Below are 26,879 nucleotides of genomic sequence, written 5' to 3'. Positions count from 1 at the left end.
ACGAGAGCGACGAGTTTGAAAATGCGCAGTGAAGCGACCTTCAACATCGTTGCGGGCGTAAACACGTATTTCAACACTGTAGCCAAGGCATCATCTTCCTCCAATTCCTAACGTGAATCAACACACTCATACCGTCGTAATCGATCAAGCCTTGCCTATCGGGTGATACGGATGATCTCAACGCACAGGGATGCATGACGAAGGCTACCCAAAAGGCGAGCTCACAACCCCAGAGTATGGATGCGAACGCGGTGATTGTTCGAAGCGGATCCTATTGCTCGACATCGGCACGACTTGCTATCAAGGCAGTATTGATGACAATAAGGACCGAAGACGTGTAGAGCACAAGTAGTGTGAAAAGATTCATGTGGTCCGTCACTTTATAGTTCCGAATCACGAAAGCAATCGTCATATTGCACCGCTTGCAATACGCGTAAAGTGATCGTTGTCAAATTCTTCGTCGGAGAGATACCAGCAGTTAGGATGATGAAACAGTTGAACAAATAGCCACAGTTGATACTTGTGCTAGCGTCGTGCAGTAAATAACCGCGTGGGGTCACTGTGAAGCCGAGTCCCGAGCTTAGGAATACTTCGGAAGCATACAGCTAGATTTGATTTCGGATCTTGTTCGGGTGCGGCTGCATCCTCCGGAAGAGTGGCTGTGGGTCTGCTGCTTGATTCGCTGGCGATGACCACAACTCTAGCACCTGTTTGTTGTTTCTTTTGCTGGCAAGGGGAAGAGCCGGACGGAGGATGCCGCTGTCATTTGCTCTGAGAGGTTGGAGTATTGGGGGCTGTACCGTAATCGTTGGCTTGAGGTGCGCTGGAACGGCTGCGTAGCGGGTAGCGATCAGAGGTCGGAGTCAGGCTTGAAGCTCCAGGCGAATCTCCCAGGCGTGGCCTAGACTCCGAACGGGATCTAGGGTTGAACTGGCCTTTATATAGTTACTGCGGCTGATGCTGCCGCGCATGGGGCGAATACGTCCCAGAGTGCGTGGTGAGCGCGACGTCCAGTCTTGAGACTGGAGCTCTTCCATTGTCTTTGATCGCGATTCTATTGCTTGGAGCCTTGGGTTTAAAGGATCCAAAAAAATTCTATTTGGTTTTTGTATGGAGGTTAGCTGGAGGTTAACGCAGGCTTGGAGGTTAACGCAGGCTTGGAGGTCCGCGCAGGTTGCTCGAAAAAGTTGTTGTTAAGCAGGTTAAGCTTATTAATAACTATGGTGACAGTTCTAGCTGTCAGCTTGTCAAGCGGTCGTTTTGTTGAAATCATCGTCTGGCGCTGAAGAAGCTCTAAACCTATACTTCTTCTAAAATAAAGCAAAGAAGAAAAAACACAGTGCGTAACCTGCTGCTCTTCACTACTCACATCCTAAAATGCTATTCTTGGTGGACCACCTAGCGCGGATATAAGGCTCAAGGAGAATGCTGCGTCAACTCGAGAGCTACTCAATGAATGTCACATCACGCGAGCACACCAAAACTTGAACTATTATATAGCAACTTGCGCGACTTGTGAATCACAGATCGTGCTACACCTGGGGCTGTGTGTGTGTTTGTAGGATAGAAGGCAATACGTCGTCAAGATGTTCACAGAGTAGCCTACTGTGCTAGACGAGGTAGAGCCCGGGGCGAACTGCAATTGAAGAATGACGACAATGGCCGTCGAGTATATCTACGTATTATTTACGGTATTACTAGTATTGAGGTACAAAACCTCATCATCCCCCTAGGTTGATCAGCACGCCGAAACAACGCCTGCACTGAAAGACCCGTGTGCTCAGCACACGTTCATTCAAACTTCAGCAAATTTGAAAGCAGTACCAGCTGCTCCCAGCGAGTGGCCATATGACCAAGCATGATAAAGTTAGTAAAAGCGTTCTGCTCGCTGTCCAGACATGCCAAGCTATCAAAGCTGACGTCCACTGATGCTCCATCGACCTCGGCAAGCGTTAACGAGAAGCCTCGTTCATCAGTGATCCAGCGGACATCATCTTGGGACATCGTGTCAGCTGCGCGGCTTCGTGCATTGGCTTTTGAATCTCCGACGACGTAGTAAAACTTGAGCACACGTTTGCCGTCGTCTAGCAGCTGAATTTGTGCTCGATGTATCACGCCCATGTATCGAAAATGGAGGTTTCCTGAAACGCTACGCATGACCACGGATGAATTTTTGTCAAGTTTCTGGGTGGTCTGAATGTCAAACGCTGCAGTCACTCCGAAATCTCTAGCCGTTGGCATAATGGGCCATATGCAGGTGCCATCGTTACGGTACATTCCGTTAAGCAACGAATCGAAGGAGCGTTCCACGCGTTTACTGAAGCGGTCGAGATGCCAGTTTTTATCTTGCAGTAAAGTCCCATGGTAGACACTCCACCCAAGGAACTTGCCAAACAAAATCAATTTCTCCGAAGCAGTGGACGCCTTGCTGTCGTGAAGGCGAAGCACGGTGTCAATCTCGTGTCTCGAGAAGGGGAAGAAGAAGAAAGACGGCTTTCCATTCGAGAAGTGCACCCAGCGGCCAGCTTGCTCCTGAACTGGTTGCCATGTCGAATCGATATAGCGCACGGTGACGTCGCTCGCCTGCTCGCTACCGCTAGGAGAGAAGTTCTCGACTGCGAGCTTTTCAGTGGCGCTTTGAACAACTCTCCGGAACTTCAAACGCTGAGTGATTTCTTGCCGAAGTGCCACACTCTCCTCTCGTAGATCTTCGCGCTCCAGGACAAGTCGCTGCAATTCACGCTGGACTTGTGGAACCCCTTCAGTGTCCCGACCTACGCCTGTGCGACGCAACTCGCTGATGCGATTCTCCAGCTCGCGTTCGAGACGACGGCGCTCCTGCTGCATGGCGGCGTTCTCGCTTGTCTTCTTGTTCCGGGATCTCAACGCCCGTTGGTTATGCAGCTCTGTCTTGCGTTTGTCCTTGAGTTCTTGTGGCCATTTTCTCACCGCAGCGCGTGACGGTGCGTAGAGGTCGAGCTCCAGCGCCGTAACACTATCGTCGTCCCAATTACAACTGGTACCGGCACTGGGGGCGTTATCGACGGAGACTGACGTTGGCATTGGTGATGTGAGGCTCTGGCGGATAACTCAAGACTGAGAGAAAGCAAAAACACAAGTGTTGCAGCTATTAAAGGAAGCGAGCAGACACAGCCTGTGTCCCACAGGTGTCCCACAGGTCTCTCGCACCGAGCAGATCCCGACGTACAGCATCATATGGACTTGCTCAACATCCAGTATGCCGCTCATGTCATGCAACATTAGTGTGACCAATGGGGCATTCTGAAAACCGTACCGTCTCGAATTGAAATGGGTAGTCTGGGAGACTACAAAAGGGTACTGCCTTGAAGTGGGAGATCGACAAGGCTTTAGGCTTTGAACTCCTGGATCTCGGGCGTCGTTCTCAAAGCGGCCGCGCTTGGCCATACAGTCGTGGAACACCATGGAGTCCAGCAGTAGGGTCATCACGGCGGCTTGGCCGTAGATGTGCGTGTGCAAACGTGAGTGAGTCTATAGGCTGAGTTCAGATATCCTCGGCGCTATTGCGCCGAATTCGAGGTATCCTCTATAAAATGCACACTAGTGTCGGAATCTAGATCAACCTCGCACTTGTTAAACTCAGAATATCCCCTCGTTGCCTTCTGCGAAGCGTTTGTCCCTAGATATTCAAGGCAACAAAAACGCATTATTGACTTAAACGGACACCTTCAAAATGCGCAGGAATCTCCTTGTAGCCCACTGTCGGCATCTCGTCGTCTTTGTCGTTCTACTCCTCGTTTCCTACGTGGATAAGCTTCTGTGAACTCTTGCGGCAACACATTGGGTGCTGACGTTGAATAAAGCCAGGTATACTAGATAGCATTTGGCCCAATCTCGCCGTTTTTCTTGCTGCAAAATGGGCACTCTGCGGAGCCTTCAAGAGGGTATTTCGTCCTTTTATAGACAGCAGCCCGAGGCTCGAGAAAGACTGGCCTCATCCGGCTGCGTGAAGAGCAATAACCACACGGACAGTGCAGTCGCCCTGAAATTGTCTCTGGCTCGAGCCAGACTACATGTACAAACACGTACGTACACAACATATTAGCGCCATCGGTCACGTCACAAGTCGACTCACTGAATCTGCCCCGTGAGTTATGGGCCATGGCTGTCTGGTTTTGTGAAGGTATTTCCACATCGCGCTCGGGAGCAGTTCGGGTCCCACGAGCGATACCAACAGAGACTTACCGTATTGTCGGGTGGGGATAAGACCGCAAGGATCCAAGGAGCCCGTTTTATGGTAGCAGATAGCACGATACATGTACCGGTGTTGGTTTGCAAAGCTTTTCCTGATGGTCCGTCAGACCAACAGATGGAGATCTATGGCCACAGTGTTGGAGCAATCAAGCGCACTTGCACTTGATTACCATCCTGCGGCGTATGCACGCGTGTATACGGCAGGTCAGAAATCCTTCGTCAATGCTCGCTATCCCCTTGCTGGTCTCCGCGACCGGTACATGTACGTTGCTCCCCCAGATGCTCACCACGCCGAACAATACCTCCAGCCGCACTCAATAGAGGAAGCTAACGACGCTGAGCTGCTTCACCTTGATTCAGAACCTACTCGAGTCACTGTCAGGAGGTGCTAGCAAACGTATGTCAACATCCGTGCATCCACGTCCTGCCATTTCCGCGGACAGGTTATTTCCGTTGTTAGCTTGTATATATAGATAGCGCAAATTGTTCTGACCACGTTGTGCTGTCCCTTAATGATAGCCTCCACAAATGCGTTACCAATATCGTAGTTACAATCCCCAAATCCAGCAGAAGTGCCACCACCACCACAAATGGAGTTTATAATTGCAGGACTGCACTCACGGTCAAATTCGTCAAGCCACGACAAATCTTGGGAAGTATTTTTACGATATCGAGATATCTACGCTTCGCAGCTTCATGTCCATGTTGTTTCTTCGTTGATTTCTCCATCAGACGACAATGCCCCCAGCACGAATTCGACAACTTGAGTATCCCCCATTTCTGGTATCGAGGTAGTGTTCTTCATCATCAAGATCACAGATATGATCTCGTAGTGCCACGATACAATCCCGATAACCAGTCGTAGCTGCACCCACAACTGCATCGACCACGTTCCCCTGGAAACGCTGCAATGTTTGGTCCAGACACGTCCGTTAGACGCCAACCAAACTATCATCGCTAACATGCACCTAAGACCAGCCGAGCGCAGTTTCTTCGACGGGGTTGTAGATTTTATCAGTGATGGCCAAAAATGTATTGCAAATATTGGCATTAATCAATACTACTCGCAGTGCCATACTACAAGCTCGCCCGGTATTTCACTACATATTGGCGCGCCCGTCAGCATTGCAATTCTTATTGTTACCTACGCCTAACCAGTTAGTTGACTTTTATCCACTGATCCTCAACGAGTGGTGTTTAGTAGTATTGCAGTAACTATTGCTGGCATTGCAGGTATTATTGGACGCTAATCCAATATTTCAATACATATTTCTACTCACCGCGTTGTGCTGCGCACAACGCGTACATTTTTGGCCATCACTGAGTTGTTTTTTATCAGTTTGCGTATACGTTAATCCACACGAATCGTACCTCTACCAAACTTGATAAAGGTTTCAAGATCGCCAATTCGACCCAGGTTTGACCTCACCGGTGCGAGATCGGTCATTGATTTGACCGCACCAGTGAAGATAACGGGAGGAATATCGACGGAAATCTTGAAGTTGCCATGTTCTTGGAACGTGAGGTGACAGACAACCAGCACCATCGGGAATGCAACCTTACAGATAGCATTTTATGTCACAAATCGCTGCATGTGAACACTGCCCAGTCAATACACGTGCAATCACCGATTGAGTTACCTGTATTGCTGTTGAAGGTTTTCCACATCGTATTTATCTCGGTTGGTACGGTAGCTCCAGTTCTTCGCGCCAAAACCCGAAAGCGAAGTTCGACTCCCGCCCCGTTCCATGGTTGCTTGGTGCGTGCCCGCGTGTTTCTCGCTTCAGAATCGAGTTTTTGCTGGTCACATGGTGCCAACCTTTCCTGTGTATTATGGTAATAACACGCCGCCATACTAACGGCCGGAGCGAACCAGAGACTGCCCTCACAAAGACAAGCTTGCCGCCGTCGAGATCTGCGGTCCTCTAGGCCGCCGCGAATCTTCGATTGCTAAAAGCTCGCGCTCGCAAAACCCGATACTGAACAGCTCGGGGTGGGGGGGTTGAGGTTGATTCGCACTGCTTGCCAAGAGGCTTTGCTGGCAGGCCGTTTCTATTGCCGGATTCGTTCGCCACCTTCTTTGAGGTTATGAAGACAATACTCCGAGCTGGAACGCTGTGGCGCCAGCAAATCCAATGACCAATGTGAAGAAGAAACTTGAGGCAGATATCCACTTCCCCGAGTTTGTTTGCCTGAAGCAAAACCACAGTCGCAAAAGCTTTGCTTTAGTCGGTCTGAGTTGCTGCGCCTGTGCAAAGTATGCCAGAGCATGGCTTAGCTGGAGCTACTTCAACTGGCGTCGAGTCAAGCATCCTCCGCGTCGCAAGGCGGGTGTCGGTCCGTGTAGAACTGGATGATGTCGATATAGCCGTCCGGGCCAATTCCCATGCGTTGGACGCTCGACTCCAGCAATTGAACAGCCTCTTCAGGAGTTCCACGGCGAATGAGAGCTAATGCAACAGCCTGGTAGACGCTCTTGCCCCAGGTGATGTCCTTCACCTTCATCTCCTGAGCAAGTGCCAGTGCCGCATCGAATCGATCCGTCTCCAGAAGCGCCGTGATAGCACCACCGTAAGCAAAAGCGTTGACTTTTTCCTTGCGTTCGCTGAAGATCTCGAGTGCGTGAAGCTTGAGCTCCTTACTCTCTGCCTTTGCATGCCCCATGATGACAGCACCTAGATGCCAGCCTTTCAGTTCTGCGCGAAGGGGTTCCGACATAATGTTATATACGTCCACGACTTTGGCCCAGCGCTCCTTGTTTGCATAGGCTGCGATAGCCGCGTTGAAAGCGCTCAACGTGGCCACTACCGCCTCACCAGGGCCAACACCCGGCGTCAGCGGGGCTAGTAGATCTTGCACAAGGTCCCAGTGATCAGCCTTACACGCACAATGCACAAGCCAGTGCAACCCGTCGTCGGTCAGGTTAAATCCCTGCTGCTGCAACGTGTCTCGGGTGCCAAGAACCGCCTGCAAATCCCCCACCGCAGCGTAGCTCTTCAGCACAAAATGGTAGTGCTCACTGGTCAGCTCAACGTCAAGCGATTCCGAGCACTCCATCAGCCGCAGCACTAGCTCGTGCTCTCTCGATTTGACCGCCGCACTCAGTGCGAGCTGGAACGCACGAGACGTGTGGGGCTTGGCATCATTTAGCATCTGCTCCAAGATCTTGAGCACAAGGCCGTCCTGCTGCACCTTGTGTGCAGCCAGCAGCGCCGTCGTGTACACAAAGTTGCTGGGGACTAATTTGACGCCGCGAAGTAGGTCAAAGCCCTTCAGCGCAGCGTCAAAGTCCTTGGTCTTGTAGCAACAAGTGATGAAATTCGCGTACGCGGGCACCTGCAGGTCAACTTTCTGCTTCCCGCAGAGCTCCAGCACCTGCACCGCCCTGTTTAGCTTCTTCTCGGAAACGAACGTCGTTAGGAGCGTGGAGGCCACGTCCTTGGATAGCCCCGAGCCATTGGCGCTCTGGATGGCGGCGAAGACCTCCAGAGCCACGTCGGTATCGCCCGGTGCCGCCCTCAATCGCGACAGAATCGCGTTCTGTCGAGCACTTTCATTGGCCGAAGCTTTGGGGTTCTTGGCGCGGCGAGTTCGCATTTTTTGCAGCTTTTGAGGCGGCTCAGACGGTTCGGGTACTGGAATCTGCGATAACGCACGACTGGAGACGACAGCGAAGCAGTTCCACGCCAATGCAGAAGAAGGAGTGACGTACGGCGCGCATGGTAGCGCCCTGGTGGCGTCGTGGAGCAGCGAAACGTGGCGCCCAGAGGCGATTGCGCAGCGGATACTCTGACGCAGCATCGTTTGGCCAATTTGCGTTTTGGGATTTGCGTCGAGCTGGAATTTGGTCTGATGTAACTGATCCCGTTGACCATCAAAATGTGTCGAGTGCATCAGAAGCCGTCGGTGCATCTTACAATCAACGTGTTTTCGATACAGTTATCGCTATTTCCTACTGCTAGCTCGGCGCCCACGCTGTTACCTACTTCATATTGGCGATGTACTTTTGGTCCAGTCCACAGCCAGAAAAGCAAGACGCCTGCTGGTAAATGTAGAGTGAGCTAGTTCCACAACTCGCTATATACATGCCGCTCTGTACCATCCCCGACCTTGGTCTCTCTTTATGTGATGTTGACGACGATGGCCGCTGCTAGTGCCAGCCCCGCACTTGCGGTCGCCGCTTGGTTGAACTGCTGCTGCTTGCGTCGCTGCTGTTCCTGTTGTTGCAACCGTCCGAAGAACTGTTTCTCCTTGCTCTGAACGAAGGCCATGGTGCACGGCTTGGGCGAGTTGCGGATGAGCACTTGTAGCTCCTTCATCTCGAGATAACGCACTGCGCGACCGTCCACGTACCGCAGCTCGAAGCTCGTATCCACGCCGGCCTCTTGGAGCGTGCCCTCGCACTTCTTGACGCGCACGGGCGGCGGCGGCGGCGCGAACACGAACGGGATGCCCGGGCTCAGCTCTCGTTCCTGCTTGAGCGCGGCCATGCGCGGGGCGAAGTTCTGCTCCGTGATGGGCTCGCCCCTTGCGTGGAGCAGCACGTCGCCTTCGCGGACGTCGGCGCGGCCAGAGCGCGTCACGATCACGCGGCGGGACGTCTCCTCCACGCCCAAGGTGACGCCGAGGGGGGCGGCGCCCCAGAGGACCGTGTGGATGGCGTGCGAGGGCGGCGCGCGCATGAGCTCCAGGCCGATAGCTTCCCCGCCCCATTGGTAGCGCACTACGAGGTCGTCGCTGCCGTCGTTGGACAGGAAACTCTCGCACGTAGCGGACAACGTTCGCGTCATTTTGGCAGACGGACCCGATGGCGATCGCTGAGGTTTAGCTCGATGGAGTCCCTTTGGGTTTAGCTGTTCGCAAAAGTTGCATACTGAAACCAAGTGAGCCGCTGACTCGATTAACTTTTCGTGTTGTGTAGCCATCTGCTGCAGACATCGGGACAAAACAAGACTTGTTGAAGTGATGGTTACAAGCCCCCGTTATTGGAGACCATCGTAGGGGCGCCTTTGGCGACGCTTGACGCCCTCCGCTTCCACCTCCGTCTCACAACCGCCTGTAGCATGGCCCAGCCGCGCGCCGATGCGGCGCTCAACTCGCCGGGGATCGAGGAGGGTGAGGAGCTGAGTGCAACGGCGTCGACCAGCGGCCCTGGTTCACTGACCCCGGAGCAGCAGCTTCTGGCACGTTTCAAACTGCACAAGCAGCACCGCAAGGAGAAGGAGCGACGGCTGCAGCAAACGCGCCTGGTCGCCGCTTCTCGCGCGAGTCGCAGCGCCGCCGCGGCCTCCGGAGTCTCAAAGTCGCCCTCGAGCAGACAGCAGAAGCCTCCCAAGCCGGTAGCCGTCGACCTCACCCGCGTGGATCATAACAACCGTCCGCACCGCTGGAAGGCGGCGGAGGAACTGCTGCAGGAACAGGAGAGGCGCGCGCAGCAACGGCAGCTCACAGTAGCACCACCGGTTCGTCCGTTCCCCGGCCGGTTACGGAGTCAAGCGCTGGACGAGCGTCCGAAACACGCAGTGACGTTGGGGTCGAGAGAGACGGAGGTAGAAGCGGTTAAGGACGACGAGGACATCCTGCAGCTAGATCAGTCTCAGTTCCCGTTGCATTTGTTCGACAGCGACGAGTTCGAGGCTTATACGCCGCAGCAGTGGCTCGAGAGGGAGCGCGTGGGGGCCTCGCCGTACTTTTTCCAAGGAGAATGGAGGTGGAGAAGCTGCGCCGTGCTGAACTACGACGTGGGCAGAGCGCAGTACTTGGTGCAGTTCCAGGGATCTGACAGGCAGAAGTTGGTCAAGAGGATCAACCTGCGCTTCGACAGCGAGTCTCCCATTACGTTTGAGAGACGCGTAGCTGCTGCGAGAGAGCGGCGTGACCAGATCAAGGCCATGCTGCGCTTTGACGATTTCCTGGCGAGGCAAGATGCGTCCCAGTTGCGAGCTATGGGACGTCCGACGTTAGAACGCGTGCATGCTCGAGTGGTGGCGGGGCTGCCTGAGCGTGTGGCGTTGCTGGACTCGCAACCTGCTGCGACGCTGCTGCGTCAGCTCACGGACACTGCTCTTCAAGAGTACATGCGTAGTATGAAGAAGGCGGCGTTGTTGAACCAGTTGCGTCATGACCCCGACTTGCACGCTAGATTCCAAGGACTGGACCTCGTGCCTGGCGGGAAGAAGCCGGGGACAGCCACCTACGGAAAAGTGGCTATCCCGGACCACGACTTCGATCGAAATCGGCGTCGTATGAACAATGCGTCCTACACGAGCTCGCCTCAACTGCTCGCTGTACTTCGACGCATGTATGCTGGTTGGGAGAAGACATTCCAAGACCTGCTGCTGGTTCAGGTGGATGAAGAACCAGCTAAGGTCCCTACGGAAAGCAAACGAGGAGCTACAAGTGGAACTGGCGCAGCGCTGACAGCAACATTGGCATCGCAGATGCCCTTTCGTGTATTGGACTTCAAGGCCTTGCAAGCAGCACACTCGAACAAAGCGGCAGAGATTTTGCTGGTGGATTGGAGACGCGCGCTTGTTGAGAACGTGATCGACAACCTACAAGACCATTTTGACCTGTTCCTTTCGGATCGTGCAGCGTATGATGTTAGCAGACTCAAGAGAGTACTGACGGGGCTGGAGATACGTTTGGCTGCCCAGCTACGCGACGTTGTTCACCGCTCCGTCGATGAGTGGGTGCGCTTCGTACGCCACCACGCAGAGTCTGGGAGCCTCGTGACAACTGGGGCATCGGTAAAACGAGATGAGGAGCAAGGTGATGCCACGAGTTCTCGGTCAGATGCGAGCGGTGAAAATGAAGAAGATGAAGAGGACGTACCCATTCGCTCTACCAGCAAGCGCTTTACGCTGCTGCTAGAGCAAAAGGAGATTCGTGCACCTCGTAGCTCCTTGTTCAGTGTTCAGCTTGCTTTCGTGAACGATGAAGTGGTGGTAGAGCCGTCGGCGCAAGAAGTGACGGCGACGTTGTTGGAGCCACTGGATGCGGTGGTGGCAGCAGTGCAGGAGATCGACAGACTAGACTGCGATATCATGGGACTGCTATCACTCGAGCGCCAACCGCTGCTCGACCTTGGCGTTGCTGGTGTTGACAAAGAGGCTGATCGAGGCACTGATGAAGAAAAGGCCAGTCGGCGTGCAGTGGTTGCCGAGTGTCTGGATGCGCTGCAGGCTGCGAAAGTGGAAGTTTGTGAGAGTGTCGACCATGCCATGCGAGCAGCACACGCTCTTGCAGCACAGTTTGCAGCGTACACGGACTTTGTCCACTTTGATGCCACAGCATTCACCACGGAGCTGCTGCCGTTGCAGCAGCAAGAGCAACAGCTCTTGAAAGAAGGTAAAGCACTACCACCAGCGGATGGACAGGCATATTTGCCACGCTTGTGCGCACAGATCCGAAGATTCCATGAGCTGGCATTCCGGGTGGACGTGATTGCCTTCGACTTCGTTGCGCTTCCGCTGGTGTGCGTCCATACCAGTGCACTCAAGAAACAGCTCCGTACCCGCTCGCTGGAGCTACGCGATACGCTGATTTCAAGTTTGGTCCGTGATGCACGGGCTCAAAACCTTGCGATCACCGCGCGCTACGCCTCGATCCTGGCAAGGATCAATGAGAAGCCTACCAACGAGGCGCAGCTCGCGAAACTGAAGCAGTTTGTCGGGGAGAGTAAGTCGGTGATCGCTGGCATCCAGCGTGAAGTTGCAGCCATTCATGTACGCCTGGATGCGCTGAACGAGTTCTCGCACAAACTTTCCGCCGAAGACTTCACACTGGCACACTCGACGAAAGAGTGGCCGCTCAAGGTAGCGCATGCGGCGGATTCCTGCGATTCGGCTCTCGAGGAAGACAAGGTTCGTATGATGGATCGCCTTGCTCTCGAGAAGGAGGCGTTCGAGTTAGACATGGAACGCTTTGAGGGCGAGGTGCAGGCCTTCACTCGGTATGGTGAAGTTGAGCATACGGATAAGTACGTGGAGCTAGCCATCACGCTTTTCGATGCGCTGCAAGATGCTCGAGCCAAGGCACAAGACTTCAACGCTCGCGAGGCCGTGTTTGGCTTTCCGCCGACGGAGTACACACCACTTTTGACCAAACTGGAGAGCGACTTTGCACCGTATTACAAGCTTTGGACCATGAGTTCCGAGTTCCATGCAAGTCGACAGGCGTGGCTCAACGGGTCGTTCCTCGAGCTAAAGGGTGGAGCCATTGAGGCACTCGTGACGGAATGGTGGAAAGCGTCCTACAAGTTGAGCAAGTCGCTGGTAGACGACGCTCCTGGATCAGCGGAAGTCGCACTCATCCTTCGAGAACGCACGGAAGAGTTCAAAGCCTATTTGCCTGTGATCCAGTCACTGGCAAGCCCGGCACTTCAAGAGCGGCATTGGGAAAAGCTGCGGCACACCATTGGTTTTGAGGAATCGGAAGAGGAACTGACGCTGCAGCTACTGCTTGATCGCGGCATCACACAGCACCTCGAAACGATCCAAGAGATCGGCACCTTCGCTGAAAAAGAATACTCGCTCCAGAAGAATCTAAGCGCAATGATCGCCGAGTGGGAGAAGGTGGAGTTCCAGACTGCAGCGTATCGTGAAACAGGTACATACCTGCTACGCAGTACCGACGATATTGTGGCACTACTGGACGACCACCTCGTGAAGACGCAAACGATGCGTGGGTCTCCGTATATCAAGAGCATCGAGAAAGACTGCAAGGCATGGGAGAAGAAGTTGCAGTACTCGCAGCAATTGCTGGACGAGTGGATGGCATGTCAACGTACGTGGCTGTATCTCGAAGCAATTTTCAGTTCTGAGGACATTATGCGTCAAATGCCAACGGAGGCGCGTCGCTTTGCTAGCGTGGATGCGCTGTGGCGCAAAACAATGGAGGACACGGTAGCCGACCCAACCTTTCTTACTGTTATCGCAATGGATAAGCTGCTAGCGAAGTTCCAGCGTGCCAACGAGAAGCTGGACGAGATTCAAAAGGGTCTGAACGACTATCTCGAGATGAAGCGACTGCACTTCCCACGCTTTTTCTTCTTGTCGAACGACGAGCTGCTAGAAATTCTGTCGCAGACCAAGGAACCGCGTGCAGTGCAGCCACATTTGGGCAAGTGCTTCGAGGGCGTGTTCAACGTGACGTTCCAAGACGGACCCCCCCTGTTAATTACTGAAATGCGGTCGGCAGAAGGTGAAGTCGTGCCCTTGCGACTGCCCGTGGGCCCAGAAAGCAATAAGAACAAAGGCAACGTGGAGATGTGGCTGCTCGAGGTGGAGCAGAGTCAGTGGGACAGCGTGCGAGATCAAACTGAGCGTTCTCTTGCAGCTTATCTGCTTGAAGAGCGCGAATCCTGGATGCTCAAGTGGCCTGCACAAGTTGTGTTGGCAGTATCACAGGTCTACTGGACGCAGGATGTTACCCGAGCGCTTAACCTCGGGAACGGTGTAAATGGAATCAAAACTTACATCGAGGTGCTTAACTCGCAACTGGACAAGATTGTGATGCTGGTACGCGGCAATCTGACCAAGCTGGAGCGTACGACAATTAGTGCGCTGGTGGTAATTGATGTCCACGCACGCGACACGATCTCTCACATGATCGAGAAGGACGTGGAAAGCGACCAGGATTTCGAGTGGATCTCTCAGCTACGGTACTACTGGGCGGACGGTGTCAAATCTGCTGGTGCGTTTGACTTGCAAGCGCGGATTGTGAATGCCCGAGTCCGGTACGGATACGAATATCTCGGAAACACGATGCGTCTTGTGATCACACCGCTTACAGATAGGTGTTATCGTACAATGATGGGAGCTGTGGATTTGATGTATGGTGGTGCGCCTGAGGGGCCCGCAGGCACCGGCAAAACGGAGACCGTGAAGGACCTGAGTAAAGCGATCGCCATTCAGTGCGTGGTGTTTAACTGCTCCGATGGTCTGGACTACCTTGCTATGGCAAAGTTCTTCAAGGGGTTGGCCGGCTGTGGCTCCTGGTGTTGCTTTGATGAATTCAATCGAATCAACATCGAGGTGCTGTCCGTCATTGCTCAGCAGATTCTGACGATTAACGAGGGCAAGAAGGCGGGCGTGGACAAATTCCTGTTTGAAGGGACCTTCATCAAGCTCAATGCTAGCGCCAACGTGTTCATCACGATGAATCCTGGTTATGCAGGGCGTGCTGAGCTACCTGACAACCTCAAGGCGTTGTTCCGTCCGTGCGCTATGATGGTGCCCGACTACGCGCTGATCTCTGAAATTCGACTGTATTCCTTTGGTTTCTCTCAGGCTCGGAGCAACGCTCGCAAGCTCACACAGGTGTTACAGTTAGCTTCGGAGCAGCTATCGTCACAGAAGCACTACGACTACGGGATGCGAGCAGTTAACTCCATTCTCGTGGCCACCGGTGCGTTGCGACAACAGCTCGGCAACGATCCGTTCTGGACGGAGGACAAGATTGTGCTGCGCTCTGTACAAGACGTGAATCTTCCCAAGTTCACCACGGACGACTTGCCTCTTTTCCGCGGCATTACTTCCGACTTGTTCCCCGACGTGCTGCTGCCACTTCCAGATCATGGGGCGCTTCTGCGCCATATCGACGAGACCTGTGTGCGTGGCATAGCTATCGTACCGGATGTGAACGTTCCGCTTGAGTGCAAACCTGAATTCAAAATGAAGGTGGTGCAGTTCTACGAGACGGTGCAAGTCCGACACGGCCTCATGATTGTCGGTACGACTGGTTCAGGCAAGACGTGCGTGGTGCACTCCCTGGCAACGGCCATGACATCGTGTTACGAAGAAGAAATCGAGCTGCAGGAAGGAAACGGCACCAAAGGAGCTGCAACGTTGCAACAGCGCGTGAATATTCACACGATGAATCCGAAGGCTATCACGAGCGGCCAGCTCTATGGGAACTTTGATGAAAACACGCACGAGTGGTCTGATGGTGTGCTGGCATGCACGTATCGTAATTGTGCTCGCGACACAAGTCCGGAGCTGCAGTGGGTCATGTTCGATGGCCCAGTGGACGCCGTCTGGATCGAGAATATGAACACCGTGCTAGACGACAACAAGAAGCTTTGCCTCATGAGCGGGGAGATCGTCAAGATGACGGACCGTATGCGGATGGTGTTCGAGACGGAAGATCTGGAAGAGGCATCACCTGCTACGGTCTCCCGTGTCGGCATGGTTTTCCTCGAGGCAAAGGTGCTGGGATGGGAGGTTCTTGTGCGGACGTGGCTGAACACTCGTTTGCCTGTGGCTTTCGCGTCTCATGGCGAGTATCTCGAGGAATCCTTCCGCTGGATTGTGCCGCCGATGCTGTACTTTGTCGACAAGCACTGCACGGTGCCAACACCGGTGACTTTCCTGGAGCACGCAGCCTCACTACTGCGTCTTTTTGAGTGCGCTCTCCGCGATGGTTTCCCTGACCCCCCAACTGACGGCACTGCCCCCACTGCATCCTCTTCGTCTGTGCCCGCTGAGGCCGATGCACAGCGTATTCTAGAGTGTGTGCTCATCAAAGCTGTCGTTTGGTCTATCGGCGCCTGCGTCGACACCAAGTCGCGCCGCAGTTTTGACCGGTACATGCGCGACTTCCTCTCAGCTGAGCTAGCAGTGGCTATTGTCACTGCCGATGTGCGTACGGAGGAAAGCGAGGAGCCGGGTGACGATGAATTGGGGGTGCCAGTCTCACCTTCACTACTCTACTTCAAAGACTTCGTTGCCAAATCTCCGTCGTACGTGCTCCTCCCTGACCGAGCTGCCATGCTGTCGATCCCAGAAGAAGGACTTGTGTACGACTACCGTTTTGATACACGACGCAGTGTCTGGGTCAACTGGATGGAAGCTTCAGGTGGTGGGTCGTTCGTGATCCCCAGAGACGCCCAATTCACGCAAGTTTTGGTGCCTACAATTGATTCCGAGCGCAACGCGTGGCTGCTCGACACCCTCATACGTCACCACTTCCATGTGCTCTGCACTGGTGATACAGGCACAGGTAAGTCCGTGTCTATCAAGAAGAAGCTACTGAGCGGGCTGAATGACCCGCCAGGTACCAGTGACGCAGCACCCAAGTTTGCGCCGTCCATATTCCTCAATTTCTCAGCGCAGACAAGTGCCAACCAGACTCAAGATCTGATTGAGGCCAAGCTAGACAAACGACGCAAGGGTGTGCTGGGCCCGCCACTGGGTCAAAGCTGCGTGGTTTTCGTTGATGACCTCAATATGCCTGCCAAAGAGACGTACGGTGCTCAGCCACCGATCGAGATCCTGCGTCAGTGGATGGGTCACGGAGGCTGGTACAACCGCAAGGACAACTCGTTCACGCAGCTCGTGGATATCCAGTTTATCGCGGCAATGGGCCCCCCTGGCGGTGGTCGCACTCGCATCACGCAGCGATATGTGCGGTATTTCAACCTCATCAACTTCGTGCCGTTCGACAACGATTCCCTCAGAGCCATCTTCACTCGGATCACCGACTGGTTCTTGCTCAACTTCTCGCAAGGTGTCAAGCAGCTCGGAGGTGCAGTCGTTAGTGCCACAATCGACATTTACAACACGATCTCGCAGGCTCTGCTGCCCACTCCGGCCAAGTCGCACTACACTTTCAACTTGCGCGACTTGTCCAAGGTTTTCCAGGGCGTCGCGCAGGCGTCAAGTGACACCATCAAGGATGGCAAGGACTTTGTGCGTCTGTGGAGTCACGAATGTCTGCGAGTGTTCTCTGACCGCCTTATCGACGATAAAGATCGCGCTTGGTTTGCCGACATCCTTGCCAAAACGGTGAAGCTGCACTTCGACCTGCAATACACGTCGACGGATGTGCGGGGGCCGAACCCCACGCTGATCTACGGGAACTTTGGTGGAGCAGGTGACGGCAAACATGGCAACAGGAGCTATGCCGAGCTCCGTGACCGCGAAAAGCTGCAGAATGCCATGCAGGTGTTCCTGGAAGACTACAACAACATGAGTGCCGCACCCATGCGGCTCGTGCTGTTCCAGAACGCTATTGAGCACGTTGCGCGTATTTCACGCGTGATTCACCAGCCGCTGGGGAATGCCTTGCTTGTCGGCGTCGGCGGCTCTGGTCGCAAGAGTCTTACAACTCTGGCCGTGTTCATGGCCGAGTACAAACTCTTTCAGATTGAGATCTCCAAGTCGTACTCGAGAACCGAATGGCGCAACGATATCAAGAAGGTGCTGCAACTCAGCGGGCTGAACAATCAGCCGACGGTCTTCCTGTTTTCAGACACGCAGATCGTGGAAGAGGCCTACCTGGAGGACATCAACGGACTGTTGAACACTGGCGAGGTGGCAAACCTTTGGGCCAATGACGAACTGGTGCAGATGAACGAGGCGCTGGAACCTGCGGCCACAGCTTCAGGGGTTAATGCTGGAAACAGTGCCGAGCTGTACAATTTCTTTGTGGGTCGTTGTCGGACCAACTTGCATGTTGTGCTGGCGCTGTCGCCTATTGGAGAGGCTTTCCGTCGCCGACTGCGCATGTTCCCGTCTCTCGTGAATTGCTGTACCATCGATTGGTTTGCCGAGTGGCCGGACGAAGCACTTCGCTCCGTGGCCGACTACTTCCTGGTCGACATTGAACTGCCGGCTCAGGTGAAGGTTGGCATCGTGGACGTGTGCGTTGGGATGCAGGAGAGTGTGAGCGCGCTTACGAAGGACTTCTTACAGTCGCAGCGTCGGTACTACTACGTCACCCCCACTTCGTATCTCGAGCTGCTCAACACGTTCAAGAAGCTGCTGAATAACAAGCGCGTCGAGGTGATGACTATGAAGCAGCGGTATGATAACGGACTTACGAAGCTCATGGAGACGGCCGAGCAGGTGGAGAAGATGCAGATCGAGCTGGAGGCACTGCAGCCGCTTTTGAAGGTGGCCACTATCGAGACTGATGCGTTGCTGGAGACCATTTCACGTGAGCAGAAGGAGGCGAATGTTACGAAAGACATCGTTGGTGCTGAGGAAAAACTGTGTAACGAACAAGCAGCTGAGGCCAATGGTATCAAGGAAAGCTGTGAGGCGGAGCTAGCAGAAGCCATTCCAGCGCTCGAGAACGCTGTCAAGGCGCTGCAGACTCTTACGAAAGGCGACATCACCGAGATCAAGGCTATGAAGAAGCCTCCTGATGGTGTCAAGCTGGTGATGGAAGCTGTGTGCATCATGATGCGCGTACCCCCAGTGAAGGTGAAGGATCCAGCAGGGGGCACGAAGAAGGTGGATGACTACTGGGGACCGGCGCAGAAATCGCTGCTAGGCGACACCCGCTTTCTGCAGAACTTGTTGGAGTACGACAAGGACAACATCCCAGTGGAGGCGATGGATAAGGTGCGTCCATACGCCGCGAATCCAGACTTCCAGGCCGACAAGATCCGTAAGGCCTCTGTCGCAGCCTCGGGTCTTTGTAGTTGGGTGCACGCTATGGTGGTTTACGATCGAGTAGCAAAGGTGGTGGCGCCCAAGCGTGAAGCACTTAAGGCAGCTACTTTAGCACTTGAGAAGGCTCAAAGCGAGCTCAAAGTCAAGCAAGACGCACTGCAGGTGGTGCTCGACAAGGTGGCCAGGCTGGAAGAGGACCTGGCTGCTGCTTACAAGAAGAAGAGCGACCTCGAGTTCCAAGTCGATGACTGCTCCAAGAAACTTACGCGAGCTACGCAGCTTATCGGTGGCCTGGGAGGCGAGAAAGCTCGTTGGGGTGATATGTCTGCCCAACTGCAGATTGTATACGACAATGTCGTGGGCGATATCATGCTGGCCTCCGGTGTGATCGCCTACCTTGGCGCGTTTACAAGTATTTACCGTGAGCGTGCTGTGGATCAGTGGTGTACCGAGCTCACCAAGCAGGCAATCACGTGCTCGAAAACGTTTACACTCACGGATACGCTGGGCGACGCCGTCCAAATCCGCGCGTGGACGATTGCAAAGCTCCCGAACGATTCCTTCTCGATTGACAATGCTATCATGCTGCAGCGTAGCAATCGGTGGCCGTTAATGATTGACCCGCAAGGCCAGGCTAACCGATGGGTGAAGAACATGGAGGAGAGCAACAATCTCAAAGTGGTTAAGCAGTCCCAAGCGGGGTTCGTGCGCATGCTGGAGAACTCGATCATGATCGGCGCCGCTGTGCTGATCGAGAATATGCCGGAAGAAATCGACCCGATGCTAGAGCCTGTTCTACTGAAGCAAGTCGTGAAGACTGGTGGGGTGGCTACTATTCGCCTGGGTGACAATACTGTGGAGTACGACGCCAACTTCCGCCTGTACATGACAACCAAGCTGCGCAACCCACACTACCCGCCGGAGACTTGTGTGAAGGTCAATCTGTTGAATTTCATGGCTACCGAGGAAGGCCTGCAAGACCAGATGCTGGGAATCGTAGTTGCTAAGGAGGAGCCTGTGCTGGAGCAGCAGCGGGAGAAGTTGGTGCTCGAGGATGCAGCTAACAAGAAGACACTGAAAGAGATCGAAGATCAAATCCTGTATCTGCTCCAGACTGCCAAGGGTAACATTCTGGATGACGAACGGTTGATCGAGACGCTCGGTGCGTCCAAAATCACGGCTAACAAGATCGAGGAGAAGGTTCGTGAGGCTGCAGTGACGCAGCAGATGATCGCTGAAAAGCGCCAGGGCTACTTGCCCGTGGCCTTCCGAGCGTCTCAGCTTTTCTTCTGCATCGCCGACCTCACAGTGATCGACCCGATGTACCAATACGCACTCGAGTGGTTCATCAACCTCTTCGTGTTCTCAATCGGCCGAGCTGAGAGCGCGTCTGTCCTTGCAACTCGGCTCGGCCATCTGAACGACGCCTTCACGTTCATTTTGTACCAAAACGTGTGTCGCTCTCTTTTCGAGAAGGACAAACTGCTGTTCGCTTTCTTGTTGGCGATCAAGATCCTCGTGGGGAACGGCACGATTGACAGCGGTGAGCTACGCTACTTCTTTACGGGCAACACGCAGATGGACTTGCAGAAGCCAAAGCCTTCAGGCTCCGAAGGCTGGCTCAATGATAAGACGTGGGCCAATATCGTCGGGCTGGATGCGCTACCTTCGTTCACAAATTTTAGCGATGTGCTCGCGAGTGATCTGGAGCTCTGGGAGGCGTCTTACAACTCAACCGATCCAGCGGAGACTTTGATGGACATCTCTTCCGTGGCTTCGCTGGATTCGTTCCAGCGGATCATTGTGCTGCGCTGCTTGAGACCGGACAAGGTGATTCCGGCCGTGATGTCTTTCGTGGCGACCGAAATGGGGCAGCGCTTCATTGAGCCGCAGCCGTTTGACCTGAAGGCGGGATTCGACGACTCGAACTGTTCAACGCCGCTAATTTTCGTGCTCACGCCGGGGGCAGACCCGATGTCGGAGCTGCTCAAGCTGGCTGCTGAGCTGGGGTTCAACAAGAAATTCGTGGCCATTTCGCTGGGCCAGGGCCAGGGACCTCTCGCTGAGAACGCTATCGCTGAGGCCATTGATAACGGAACGTGGGTGTGCTTGCAGAACTGTCACTTGTCAGTGAGTTGGCTGCCTACGCTTGAGAAGATTTGCGAAGAGATTACACCGGATCGTGTGCATGCGAGCTTCCGGTTGTGGTTGACAAGCGAGCCAACACGCGCCTTCCCGTCGTACATTCTTCAGCACGGAGTGAAAATGACCAACGAGCCTCCGAAGGGTATGCGGGCAAACCTCAAGGGGTCCTACTTGACTATCGACGAGGGGTGGGTGGCTAGCTGCCGACGGCCACGTGAGTTCAAGAAGCTGCTCTTTGGCCTCTGCTTCTTCCACGCTGTGGTGCGTGAGCGGACGAAGTTTGGGCCGTTGGGCTGGAACATCAGCTACGTGTTCTCCTCGTCGGATTTGGCCATCTCCAAAGACCAACTCAAGATTTCTCTGGATGATCTGCAGACGGATGACCCCATTCCGTACGCTGCGTTGGCGTACCTTGCAGGCGAGTGCAACTACGGCGGCCGTGTGACAGACGACAAGGATCGAAGGTGTCTTATCACGATCCTCTCGGACTTCTACACGCGCGATATCCTCTCGGACAGCTATACTTTCTCGCCTTCGGGTCTGTACTTCGCGCCATCGGCGGAGGGCCCCCTGTCCGTTTTCCTGAACTATATCGACCTGCTCCCCATGAACGAAGGCCCGGAAGTCTTCGGCTTGCACGACAACGCCAACATCTCCACCGCTATCGCCGAAACGAATTTGCTGCTTGAATCGGCCTTGTCATTGCAGCCACGTGGTGCTTCTGGGGGTGGAGGAGGCGCAGTCAAGTCTTGGGACGATGTACTGGACGAAACAGCGCGCGATATCGCGGCTAAGCTGCCCCCTCTGTTTGATATCGAGAAAGCAGAACTGGCATTCCCTGTGTGCTATTCGGAGTCGATGAACACTGTCCTGACGCAGGAGCTCGGACGCTTCAATCGGTTGTTGGCCCTGCTGCAAGTCTCATTAGTGGAAATTCAGAAGGCTATCAAGGGGCTGGTGGTCATGTCTGCCGAGCTCGAAGCTATGGGCAATAGTATGGTAAACGGCCACGTACCTGCACGCTGGTCAGCGGTGGCGTACCCGTCGCTCAAACCGCTCGGCAGCTGGGTCACCGACTTCTTGGCACGGTTGGCATTCCTGCAGAACTGGTTAACGCGTGGAGCTGCGCCGCCCGTGTACTGGATCTCGGGCTTCTTCTTCACACAAGCTTTCATTACCGGAACCCAGCAGAACTACGCACGAAAACACAAGCTCCCTATCGACCAGGTCGGCTACGACATGGTGGTGCTGGCGCAACCTGCATCAGAGCTCACAATACCAGCCGAGGACGGAGCCTACGTCGACGGACTCTTCCTCGAAGGCGCATGCTGGGACGCCAACTCGCACTCACTTGCTGAATCCAAGCCGCGCGAGCTGTACGTGCCGTTGCCGGTTCTACATCTACTACCCAAGGCTCGGGACCAGATCGAGCCTATTGAAGACACGGACCCCAAGGGGACAGCACATGTGTATCTCTGCCCGGTGTACAAGACTTCCAAGCGCCAGGGAACGCTGTCTACCACAGGCCACTCCACGAACTTCGTCATGTCCGTCCGACTGCCGATGAGTGAACAGCACCGACAGAAACATTGGATTAGGCGTGGCGTCGCACTGCTCACTCAACTCGACACGTAGACCAGATAGGTGTTGTTGTAAATGTATTTTACTTCCCAAAAGGCTCTTGTTGCAGTGCAGTAGGTAAGTGATCTGGGACGAGCCGTAGACGGAGAAAACGAGCGGGAAAGTGACTCTGCAAGCGAGAAGATGCCGGGGAAAACTGCGTCCAAGAGGCCGGCCTCCAAGAAACCAGCACTTCAGCGTGCAAAGGAGCTGTCGAACGCCAAGCTCGAGGAAGGAGACCACTGGTTTGCAGTTGCAATGCCGTGGTGGGAAGAGTTCCAAGCTTGCCAGAAAGCGGAGTCTGCGCCAAGTGTCCGCAACGACTCGCTGGTCGACAAGCAGCTCAGCTCCAAGACGCGCAAGGTGGCGATGTTGAAGCCGAACCTCGACGAGGGATCGGACTTTGAGTTTGTGTCGGAAGCTGCCTGGGACGTGATCGCGCAAGAACTTGGTTTCGACTGGGAGATCCGCCGCGAGGTCATTTACCAGCGCAGTCAGCAACTCCTGCAGATCGAGCCGTACCCGTTTGCCTTCAAGGTGTGTAAGTTGTACGGTTGCTATCCGTGGGTCGTACTAACCTTCACTACTGCAAATGTGTTTGGGTAGATCTCCTGCTGGACAAGTGAAGAGGCCGAACCGAAAGAGCTGGTCGATGAAGCGAATAGCGCTGTGGTGGTTCTAGGCAGTCGGACGCACACACTCGCACAATTACTGAGCGAAGTGTGGCTGTCCACTACAGACGCCTTCCGCCACCACTTCCCGCAGCTGTTGAGCTGTGTTGATGCTGCTTCCGCGAGTTCGGACCAAGTTCGCGTGTGCTATCGCAGACGCCGCGCCGGAGACGGCGAACTGGAGTGGACTCCCATCCAGAACATGGTGAAGCGTTCGCGTCTCGCGTCCATTTCGTTGCGCCTGAAGCCCCGAGTGAAGAAGCGTCGGACAAGCGAGCAGGAAGACGAAAGCGGTGAAGACCAACAAGGTGCTGCCGAAGATGACGAGGCGGAGTATGACGAGCACTCGGGCGACCGCAATGAATTCGGTGCAACGTTGAGTGCGAAACTCGGCGATCTCCGCCTTGACAACCGGAGCGAGGAGGCGAACGGTACTGCGAGACTGCACGAGATTCTAGTCGAGCAGCGGGCGAAAGGTGCTGGTGAATTTGGCTGGCCAAGCCAAGGAGGTGAGTGGCAGTGGCGAATGGCGTTGGTGCGTGGGGACCTGCTGGATGCCCTCGACACGATGAAAACGTGGTGCGAGGCTCGGGTGCTCGCTGCGCGCCGGAACAAGGTGCACGTCCACTACCGCGGCTGGGAGTCCAAGTATGACGAATGGATCAGCCGCGTTTCGCCGCGTATTGTGCCGCCGCATTCGCACATTTCAAAGTGGCGAAGTGCTCTCCGAGAGCACACCTTGGTGCAGATTGGCATCCAGGTGCCGCACCGCCAGCACCCAAAGTGGCGAACTGCCACGGTCTTGGAGGTGGCCGCCAGCTCCGGCAGTGAGCAAGATACAGGAGACTATGATGGCTCGGGCCTGCGGGTGCACGTCCAAGTCGATGGCGACGACTTGTGGCTACCTGCACACGACGACATGTTGTCCCAGGCCAACACGCACTGCGAGTCCAAGCCGTTGACACAGGACGAGCGTCAGTTGCTTGCCCACGACGATTCGTTGGCCGCGTCCGAGGCTGAGGAAGGGCTTCCTGTAGAGACCGAAGGCACGGGCGATGGAGAGCAAGAGGACGAAGAAGGCGATGATGATACGATCGACTTGGTGGATCACGAGGGCTCGAGCTCGCCGCCGCTGCGTCCTTCGAGAGCGAACAACGCAGCAGTGGAAGTGACGACCGCGAGTCGTTCTGGAATGGACCTGCGAGCTCGCGTCGGACCCGCTCGCAACTTGGCCGCAAGCTTCAACCAGGCTCAAGACCAAGGCAGATCGTCTGCAGGTCGAACGCCTGCGCGTGGTCGAGGCCGGAGCCGCCAGGTCTCCAGCGACGACACGTCCCCAGAGACCGTGTCGCCGACCCCAAGACCCAATGCTGGACAAGTGAACACCCTCGACCTGCAGACGCTGTGGACGCAGGTGGGCAACGATCTGCGCTCGCTGCAATCGAGTTGGGACCGATTGGGGGAAAGTCTCGTGGCATTCACGCAGTCGTTGGGGGACTGAGGTGATGAAAACCGCAAGACTATTTTGACGTGAGTTCGTTCGCCGTTTGCTCTAGGGCGGTGTGGCGACCGCACCACAATCGACGTGTTATCCGTTTTACGAATCTCCTTCGTGCTCTTGATCGTCTCGTAAAAGTCTCTTTGTTTGTGCTAGGCGACACGTAGTGGATTGAGAAGACGAAGGCGAAAAGGTATCGAGAGTAGTGGCGGAAGGCCAAGTGCTGCGGATAAAAGCCGTATGGCGGTTGTGGGCTCGGGCGCTCTCACAACGGAGAAGTCGGAAGAGTTTTGATCGATTTCTACCCTGTAGTTGAAGTCACCAACTGAGTATCCAATATAGTTGATTCGCGTGGGTGTCTGGAGCTCGACCACGACGGCAAGACGCAGTGTGGTGACACAGATTGCTTCGAGCACGCGAATTGGGTGGAGGGAGATCAAACACAGCCAAGACGCCGTTTCCATTCACGACCCGATAGCTACAGAAAGTGGATAGCCTGCGTTGCAGCGCGCCTCTCAAGTGCAGAAGCAGCCAGCAGCATTGTTGCTTGGGTTGGTTGTCGTACCATGCTGTCCCTCGCTACTGTACGTAGGTGGCTCCTGCATCGTAGCCATTACTTGCTAACTTGCGTACGGATTCTACTGTTTCAGGACAGCTTCAACTTGTCAACCTGCAACGTTTGACAGCGTCTCGCCACATTTCAGCAGCGTGGTTTGTGGGGACAGCCTGCACATCAACCTTTTACCACGCTGTGCCGTCAACACCATGCGGAGCTGATTTTCGCGCAGAAAATGTATCGTGCTGGCCCCAGTGTCATGACCGAGTTGAAATTTCCAGCGTGTTGACGTCCTTGCCCTCCCAAATTACGTCCTCGCAATGCAGCGGCAAAGCCCACGGTGACTGAAGTTGCTCTGATTTCTCGTGGCTCAGCACGGTCTCGCCGTGCGATGCCTCATCAAGGCCCCCTTACCACGGAACCACTTTATTCAGTGCCGGGTGTTCTGCAATGCGTTGCGTATTGGTGGGGACCCTCGCGCCTCAGCTCGAGGAATGCGAACAAGTGTCAAGCCATCAGAACGTCAACTCGCCTCTGAATGGTGTCACTGCGTCCGCTTTCGGGGTATCGATAGCGTTCGCGCTCGTCTCTGCGATCGTTTTGGTCGAGACAAACTGAAGTGCGAGAGGAGTTACCACACTCTCGCCACTGGCGGATAGTGCAGAGCTCACAGTGCATTGCAGCTCTCAGTCGCATGACGCACGGAGATCGTCTGCACCGAGGCAATCGTGATTGCAAACCGCCCGCCGTGCGATTGCCACCGAACCGTCCACGAGATGACAATGCCGCCGCGATCAGAAGCAGCCCCCCGTTCAGATGGATCTCGGCGCAGGATACGTTAATTGAAGCGGATTCTGGCTCGGGTTAGCCTTTGCAGAGCCGCCAGCGCGACTTGAGCCTAAGGCGCCAAGCATCTGCAATGCCGGACTCGCGAGGTGGCTACAACTGAAGATGGAGTCAGTCCGACTAAGAAGGCGCTTTCGTGCTAGTCGAGCTGCTTTGGACTCCAAAGTTTGGTGTCGCAGGACGAGCAGTTCGAAGTTGTCCTGGACAACTCGTCCTATCCGATAGGACGGCTGCATCGTTTGAACTTCTCTGGCTCATCAACGATGGCAGAGCAACTTCAAACACAATCACCCCCCAGCACAGCACTGGCAGCAGCACCTTCAACTGCTGTGTACGAAGTTGACACGCCGACCGATCCTCGGTGCCGCCTGCTGGCGTTAGACTGGCTAGGGTGCTCGCAGACGCCACATCCTGTTCAAATCGGACGCGGTAGTCTGTCATCGTGCGCTGTGTCCTGCTGCTCAACAAGGCGGGTGCACACGAGTTGAGCCGCCGGGCATTACTGCGCGGCGGCCCGCCTTTTTAGCCTGCGATCAGGCACGTGACGCCTTTCGTTCGTGGCAACCCAAGCGCTCTCTGGTGAGGCGGAAGGCAGCACTCGCAGATGGCCCCTTGCCATTCCCAACGCGCTGCGACGTCGCGCTTGTTGTGCTGCGTCAGGAGTTGCCTCGGCCTCATTCGCGTCTTCAATCAATCAAGCCCCGCTGGGCTTCTCCACGCGTCGCTGATGGCCGACTGGACAGACCGGGCAAGCCTGCAGCAGCCTTTCGAGGGCAGTGCCCTCATGCTGTGCTGTGGACCTGTAGGAACCAGCACCGCGACGGCGCTGGCGCCAGCGATTGTTGCTTTTTCATCGTGAGAGCCCGCATGTCTCGAAGCGCTTGCAGAGACGCCCAGAGATCCACCCA

At 54.9% G+C, this 26,879-nt stretch overlaps 5 protein-coding genes across 5 annotated transcripts; 2 read left to right on the top strand and 3 right to left on the bottom strand.

Moving 5' to 3' along the window:
- Window positions 1-1,791: 1,791 nt before the first annotated feature.
- Window positions 1,792-3,063, bottom strand: KRP23_4254 (uncharacterized protein; the record flags this gene model as incomplete). Its single annotated transcript, XM_067889188.1, has 1 exon — window positions 1,792-3,063. The coding sequence occupies one exon, from the start codon at window positions 3,061-3,063 to the stop codon at window positions 1,792-1,794; it is 1,272 nt and encodes a 423-aa protein (XP_067748372.1).
- Window positions 3,064-6,537: 3,474 nt separating this feature from the next.
- On the bottom strand, window positions 6,538-8,034 carry KRP23_4253 (Pentatricopeptide repeat-containing protein; the record flags this gene model as incomplete). Its single annotated transcript, XM_067889187.1, has 1 exon — window positions 6,538-8,034. One exon carries the CDS (start codon window positions 8,032-8,034, stop codon window positions 6,538-6,540), a length of 1,497 nt encoding a protein of 498 aa, XP_067748371.1.
- A 320-nt stretch (window positions 8,035-8,354) lies between these two features.
- On the bottom strand, window positions 8,355-9,023 carry KRP23_4252 (uncharacterized protein; the record flags this gene model as incomplete). Its single annotated transcript, XM_067889186.1, has 1 exon — window positions 8,355-9,023. The coding sequence occupies one exon, from the start codon at window positions 9,021-9,023 to the stop codon at window positions 8,355-8,357; it is 669 nt and encodes a 222-aa protein (XP_067748370.1).
- Window positions 9,024-9,296: 273 nt separating this feature from the next.
- KRP23_4251 (Dynein axonemal heavy chain 7) lies at window positions 9,297-22,415 on the top strand (the record flags this gene model as incomplete). The annotated part of the gene is made up of 1 exon (XM_067889184.1): window positions 9,297-22,415. The coding sequence occupies one exon, from the start codon at window positions 9,297-9,299 to the stop codon at window positions 22,413-22,415; it is 13,119 nt and encodes a 4,372-aa protein (XP_067748369.1).
- Window positions 22,416-22,544: 129 nt separating this feature from the next.
- KRP23_4250 (uncharacterized protein) lies at window positions 22,545-24,572 on the top strand (the record flags this gene model as incomplete). Its single annotated transcript, XM_067889183.1, has 2 exons — window positions 22,545-22,937; window positions 23,007-24,572. 2 exons carry the CDS (start codon window positions 22,545-22,547, stop codon window positions 24,570-24,572), a joined length of 1,959 nt encoding a protein of 652 aa, XP_067748368.1.
- Window positions 24,573-26,879: the final 2,307 nt, after the last annotated feature.

The sequence above is a fragment of the Phytophthora ramorum genome, assembly GCF_020800215.1.
Source record: "Phytophthora ramorum isolate Pr-102 chromosome Unknown Phyram_PR-102_s0003, whole genome shotgun sequence".
NCBI classification, from domain to species: Eukaryota; Oomycota; class Peronosporomycetes; order Peronosporales; family Peronosporaceae; genus Phytophthora; species Phytophthora ramorum.
Note: the sequence above shows the minus strand (reverse complement) of the source record. Positions and strands in the feature narration are given on the sequence as shown.